At 60.4% G+C, this 6705-nt stretch overlaps 1 protein-coding gene and 1 long non-coding RNA gene across 2 annotated transcripts; both read left to right on the top strand.

The window, feature by feature from the left end:
• The first annotated feature begins 175 nt into the window (after nucleotides 1-175).
• LOC306813316 lies at nucleotides 176-751 on the top strand. Its single transcript, XR_013776969.1, has 3 exons — nucleotides 176-298; nucleotides 418-485; nucleotides 601-751. It is a non-coding gene; the product is annotated as an uncharacterized lncRNA (long non-coding RNA).
• A 2254-nt stretch (nucleotides 752-3005) lies between these two features.
• On the top strand, nucleotides 3006-5413 carry LOC306813192 (forkhead box protein L2-like; the record flags this gene model as incomplete). The annotated part of the gene is made up of 4 exons (XM_079328396.1): nucleotides 3006-3060; nucleotides 3316-3560; nucleotides 4098-4270; nucleotides 5184-5413. 4 exons carry the CDS (start codon nucleotides 3006-3008, stop codon nucleotides 5389-5391), a joined length of 681 nt encoding a protein of 226 aa, XP_079184522.1. The 3' UTR covers nucleotides 5392-5413.
• Nucleotides 5414-6705: the final 1292 nt, after the last annotated feature.

Here is a 6705-nt window from a genome sequence, read left to right as displayed (position 1 = left end):
GAGCTCCAGCAGCTCTGCACCTCATGTAAAGAGACACGTTTGGAATTTTAACCTAATCCCAAGGGAAGTGTAGAGGTTTGTGCAGTAGTGACTCGTTTTAGTTGAGCAGAAGCCATGGGGGGGGGTGGGGGGTGGGAGGGAGGGGCTCGAACCACAGATCTGTTGTATTTTTGAAGTGCAATAACTTTGGTGTTTTTGAAGACTGACAAGGGCTGCGCATTCCCTTTTCGTTGAGGTTGGTTCTGGAGGCACCCCCAGAGCTGGGGACAGTGACAGTGTCCTGCAGGGGACAGTGACAGTGCTCTGCAGGGGACATTGACAGTGACCTGCAGGGGACAGTGACAGTGCTCTGCAAAGCACCCCCAGAGCTGGGGACAGTGACAGTGCCCTGCAGGGGACAGTGACAGTGCTCTGCAGGGGACAGTGCCAGTGCCCTGCAGGGCACCCCCAGAGCTGGGGACAGTGCCAGTGCCCTGCAGGGGACAGTGACAGTGCCCTGCAGGGGACAGTGCCAGTGCCCTGCAGGGGACAGTGACAGTGACCTGCAGGGCACCCCCAGCCCTGGGGACAGTGCCAGTGCTCTGCAGGGGACAGTGACAGTGCCCTGCAGGGGACAGTGCCAGTGCCCTGCAGGACGCCCCCACACCTGGCACAGAGCAGGAGCAGGGCGGGGGGTCCTTCCAGAAGATGCCGGGTGGGGAATCTCAGTTTTTAGCCAACTACCTCGGTAACTGCAATTCAGGTTTCTCTGGGTCCCGCCCGCGGGGCCGCTGCCGCTCCTCTGTCCCAGCCTTTGGCCCCGAGCCAGAGCCCCTCCTGCGCTCTTCGGTGGCAAAAACCTTGTTGCTTTTTGAGTTTGCGAAGCGTCACCTTTTTGACTTTGTCTTGGAGAGTTTCTGTCCCGGCTTCTGCTGTTCCCACTGGCTCCTCCCGGCTCTGGTTTGCTCTGGACCTCGCTGGTTTTTCCCCCTGGAGCTCTGGATAAAGCCAGGATTAGCTGGGCCTGGCCCTGGGCTGGGTCAGGAGCAGGGGGGGTGTCCCTGTGCCCGGGCTGGGCTGAGACCCCCGAGGGTCTTGGTGTTGCTGGGCACTGCCAGACCCCAAACCCTTCATCCTTCTCTGTCCCAAAACCCTCCAATTCCTTCATCCCTCCCTTCTGAATATCCCAAAACCCTCCAATTCCTTCATCCCTCCTTCTGAATATCCCAAAACCCTCCAATTCCTTCATCTCTCCTTTCTGAATATCCCAAAACCCTCCAATTCCTTCATCCCTCCTTTCTGAATATCCCAAAACCCTCCCCCTTCTTTCACCCCTTTCTCTGGGTACCCCAAACCCTCCTTCCTCTCTGAGTGTCCCAAAATTCTCCAATTTCCTTCAGCCCCTCTGAGTGTCCCAAAATTCTCCAATTTCCTTCAGCCCCTCTGAGTGTCCCAAAATTCTCCAATTTCCTTCAGCCCCTCTGAGTGTCCCAAAATTCTCCAATTTCCTTCATGCCCCTGAGTGTCCCAAAATTCTCCAATTTCCTTCATGCCCCTCTGAGTGTCCCAAAATTCTCCAATTTCCTTCAGCCCCTCTGAGTGTCCCAAAATTCTCCAATTTCCTTCAGCCCCTGCTCTGGGCACCCCAAACTCTCCATCCTCCCCCAGCAGCCAGGGGGGCACAGGGGGGTGTTGGTGCCTTTCCCAACACTCCCCCCCCTCACTCCAGAAAATTCCACAGGAGGGAAAAGCCCCCGAGGTCCAACCAGAGCTGCCCCAAATCCTCCTTGGCCACTTGCCTGATTTTGAGGAGGGGTCTCCTGCCAGTTTGGGGGCTCCTCTCCCACCCTCCCCTCCATCTCCCAGGTGGGCTGGGGGTCCCTGAGCCCTGGGGGAGGGGGATTCTCCCTTTCCCCCGGGTGCTCCTGCTCCTCCTCCCACAGGGACCCTGCCCTGGGTGGGCCCAGCTTTGCTTTTCCTGCTCTTTCCTGGCTGTAAGCAATATGTTTTCAGGTTGAAACGGGGGTGGGGGTGGGAAAAGGGGATGAAAACAACTGAAAAAAAAAAAAAATAATAAAAAACCCGGGTAGAGCTCCCAAATTAATTTTACTGTACAAAGTTCTGTGCTCGCGGCCCTGGCTGCACAGTAGCTTTAGAGTCCAGTTGTTTTCCTAATATTTTTATTCTAATTTAATTGCTTTTAAATTTTCCAGGCCAAACAACTGTTTGGAAACACCATGCTTGTTTTAGTGCTTTCTGTTGGAGTTGGCCAGCTCTTCCTGTACATATGTTGGTTTTATTTTTTTTTTTTTCTTATATCCTGTTTTTTTTTCTTCTTTGTTTTGTAAAGAGAAGAGAAAAAAAAAAAAAACAAAACAAAAAAAAAGAAAATTATTTTTCTTTCCCTCAGTACACATTCTTCAAATTATAGTGTTTGTTAAATAAAATGAAAGATTTACATTTAATTCTGTGTGGGCTTGTTGGGATTTCTGACCCCAGGATCTCCAGGATCTCCCTGGGCTCTTCAGGATTTCCCCAGGATCTTCTCCCAGGATCTCCCTCAGCATCCCCAGGATTTTACCAGGGAAAATCTCCCCACAGGAATTTCCTGGATCCCCCCCAGCTTCCTGAGCTCTCCAGGATCACTCCCAGCTCACCCCAAAATCAGAGCAGGGGATTTTCCTGCCTGCCAGGAGGGTCCTGCACATCCCAGGCTGTCCCCAGGCAGAGCCTGGAGGGCTCTGTGACAAACCCCGACCCCCCTCGGGTTTTGGGGGGCAGCCAGACCCCCGGGCACCCCCCGGCCCCGGGCACCCCCCGGTGCCACTTTGAATTCCTCCACCTCCAGCGGATTAATCATTTTATTTATGAGGCTTAAGGGCCCAAATCCCGTTAAAGCCGAGGCTTTGCCAGATAAACAGCCCGCTTTGGGGGCAGCTCGTTTGTGAAAACACAATTAGCAAACGCTGTAATCTGCACTAATTACCGGGCCATGAGCGCCGGCACTCGCCGGCAGCACCTGCAGCATGGGGGACACGGGGCACGGGGGGGACAGGAGAGAGGACACAGGAGGGGACACGAGTGGGGACACAGGAGGGGACAGGAGCGGGGACACAGGAGGGGACAGGAGAGAAGACACAGGAGGGGACACGAGCTGGGACAGGAGTGGGGACACGAGAGGGGACAGGAGAGGGGACACAGGAGGGGACAGGAGCGGGGACGCGAGCTGGGACAGGAGCAGGGACAGGAGTGGGGACACAGGAGGGGACAGGAGCAGGGACAGGAGCAGGGACAGGAGTGGGGACACAGCCCCCGCTGCCCGACGCCCACCCGGAGCCTCCTTCACCATCGAGTCGCTGCTGTCGGGGCGGGGGGACGCGCACGGGGCCGCCCCCGGCCCGCAGCCCCCCGGGCGCAGCCCCCCGGCCGCCCCCCGGCCCCCGGCGGACCCCGGGGACAAACCCGCCCAGTCCTACATCGCCCTCATCTCCACCGCCATCCTCTCCTCCCCCGAGAAGAAGCTGCTGCTCTCCGACATCTACCAGTGGATCATGGACAACTACCCCTACTTCAAGAACAAGGTGAGGGAGCCTTGTGGGGAATTGTCGGGGATTTCTCCCCATTTCCCAAGTTTGGGGCGCTGTGGGGTGCGGATCGCTGCTGTCCGGGCTCCTGTGGGACCTGCTGGACTGACTGATCCCGATCCATGGGGAAAACGCCCCTGGAGCCCGGGCGTGGGATTGGTGGGGCCGGGGGGCTCGGGCGGAGTGACCCCCGCGGGCTGAGTGACCCCTCCGGACCTGAGTGACCCCCGTGGGGCTGAGTGACCCCTTTGAGCTGAGTGACCCCCGTGGGCTGAGTGACCCCTTTGAGCTGAGTGACCCCTCCAGACCTGAGTGACCCCTCCGGACCTGAGTGACCCCCGTGGGGCTGAGTGACCCCCGTGGGCTGAGTGACCCCTTTGAGCTGAGTGACCCCTCCGGACCTGAGTGACCCCTGTGAGCTGAGTGACCCCTCTGGACACAAGTGACCCCTCAAGTTCTGTCTGACCCCTCGGCCCGACTGTCCCCTGTGTGTCCGAGTGTCCCCTCAGTCCTGACCGTCCCCTCTGGACACAGGAGAAGAGTTGGCGCAACAGCGTCCGCCACAACCTGTCCCTCAACGAGTGCTTTGTCAAGGCGGGCCGCAGTGACAATGGCAAAGGCCATTTCTGGGCCATCCACCCCGCCAACCTGGAGGACTTTGCCAAGGGCGACTATCACCGGCGGCGAGCGCGGCGCCGCGCCCGCAGGTCAGGGCTCGGGGGGCTCGGGGGGGCTCGGGGGACTCGGGGGGCTCGGGGGGGCCCGGGGGGCTCGGGGGGACTCGGGGGGCTCGGGGGGGCTCGGGGGGCTCGGGGGGACTCGGGGGGGCTCGGGAGGCTCGGGGGACTCGGGGGGCTCGGGGGACTCGGGGGGGCTCGGGGGGCTCGGGGGACTCGGGGGACTCGGGGGGCTCGGGGGGCTCGGGGGACTCGGGGGGCTCGGGGGGCTCGGGGGGCTGGGGGGGCTCGGGGGGGCTCGGGGGGGCTCGAGGGTGTCTCTGGGGTTACCACGGAGAGGTTTGTGTCACCACGGAGAGGTTTGGGTCCCCAAGGAAGTGTTTGTGTCACCAAGAAGGGGTTTGTGTCACCAGGAAGGGTTTTTGTCACCCAGCAGTGTCTGTGTCCCCAGGCAGTGTCCGTGTCCCCATCAGGTTCTGTGTCCCCAGCAGGGTCTCTGTCCCCCAGCAGGGTCCGTGTCCCCAGCAGGGTCCCTGTCCCCCAGCAGGGTCCCTGTCCCCAAGCAGGGTCTGTGTCCCCAGCAGGGTCCGTGTCCCCAGCAGTGTCCGTGTCCCCAGCAGGGTCTCTGTCCCCCAGCAGGGTCCGTGTCCCCAGCAGTGTCCGTGTCCCCAGCAGGGTCCCTGTCCCCAGCAGTGTCCGTGTCCCCAGGCAGGTTCTGTGTCCCCAAGCAGGGTCTGTGTCCCCAGCAGGGTCCCTGTCCCCAAGCAGGTTCTGTGTCCCCAAGCAGGGTCTGTGTCCCCCAGCAGGGTCTGTGTCCCCAGCAGGGTCCCTGTCCCCAGCAGGGTCTGTGTCCCCAGCAGGGTCCCTGTCCCCAGCAGTGTCCCTGTCCCCAGCAGGGTCCCTGCCCCCAGACTCACTGTCCCTGCTCTGTTTCCCCTCGCAGGGTGAACATCGGCTGCTTTCCCCCGTTCTCGCTGTACGGCCTGAGCTGCTGCTGCCCCTGCTGCCCCCCGCGCCCCCCCGCGCCCCCCCTGGCCCTGCCCCCCCTGGCCCTGCCCGGGCTCCCCCCGTGTCCCCCCCGCTGGGGCTGGGGGCGGCTCCCGCTGCCCCGGGGCTCTGTGCCCCCCCTGCCCCGGGGACCCTTCCTGTGACCCCCCGGGACCGTGGGGACAGCTCTGGATGTGTCACCTGCTCAGGGATCCCCCCGTGTCCCCCATCCAGTTTCCTCATTCTTGGGGGTCTCCATTTCATCCCCACATCCCCCACTCAGTGTCCTCATTCCTGGGGTCTCCACGTCCCCCCGTGTCCCCTGTTCAGTCCCCTCATTCCCCATTGTCCCCCCACTGGCCACACTGGGAGGGGACACTGGTGACCCCCCCCACCCTTCACCTTACCCCCCTCCACTGGGGGAAACTGAGGCACGGCCCCAATTATCACCCCACAAACCCCCCCTGGACACCCCCAACCCCTCCCTCCCCCCCTTCCCCGCACCCTCAGGCACATATGGGGCTTAAACCCTTCAGCGCTGCCCTAATTATTCCCTTACTAATTGTCCCTGACGCCCCTAATGAAAATCGCGGCTCCAGGTGTTAAGTGGCTTTAGGGCGTCTCGCTAAGAAAGACGAGCCGGCCCCAAATCCCGCCCTAAACCCGCCGAGCCCCGCGCAAGGCTGATTATGACACTAATTAATCCCCGGCCACGGCCGAGCCCTTTGGGGGGGGCCGGGCTGAGCCCCCCCGCCCGCTTTTCGGGGGATTTTGGGGGGATTTTTAGGGATTTTTGGGGGTTTTTAGGGGTTTTTAGGGGTTTGGGGTTAGCCGTGCGTTGCTCTGGTTGTGGTGGTCGCTGTGGGTTTGGGGGTTTGGGGAGGGGGGGACACCCCAAATCTGTGCTTGGAGGATTTTTAAACCTGAGACCATCTGTCCCCAAACGCGATTAGGGGACACCCCCTAATCCCCCCGGCGGCTTAATGGGGCCGGGGGCACTGGGGGGGCACTGGGAGGGACTGGGGGGGGGTGGGACCCCCCTTTGCTCTTATTCTGTAACGTTGGAGGGGATTTGCTGCATTTGGGGAAACTGAGGCACGGCCACAGAGCCCTGGGCACCCCAAAATGGGGAGAACCCCCCCCCAAAAAATCCCTTTGAGCCATCCAGGGGAACCCTAAAATAGAGAGAACATCCCCAAAAATCCCTTTGAGCCATCCTGGAGAACCCTAAAATAGGGAGAACATCCCCAAAAATCCCTTTGGGCAGCCCTGGAAAACCCCAAAACACAGAGAACATCCCCAAAAATCCCTTTGAGCCATCCTGGAGAACCCTAAAAAAGAGGAACCCCCCCCCAAAAAAAATCCTCTTTGCAGTTCTGGACTCCCATTTTGAGGGAACCCCCCCAAAAAATCCCTCTGAGAAGTCCTGGAGGATCCTAAAATAGAAGAAATCCTCCCCAAAAATCCCTTTGTTCAGT

Source organism: Erithacus rubecula (genome assembly GCF_903797595.1).
Source record: "Erithacus rubecula genome assembly, chromosome: 28".
Classification (NCBI taxonomy): domain Eukaryota; kingdom Metazoa; phylum Chordata; class Aves; order Passeriformes; family Muscicapidae; genus Erithacus; species Erithacus rubecula.
Note: the sequence above shows the minus strand (reverse complement) of the source record. Positions and strands in the feature narration are given on the sequence as shown.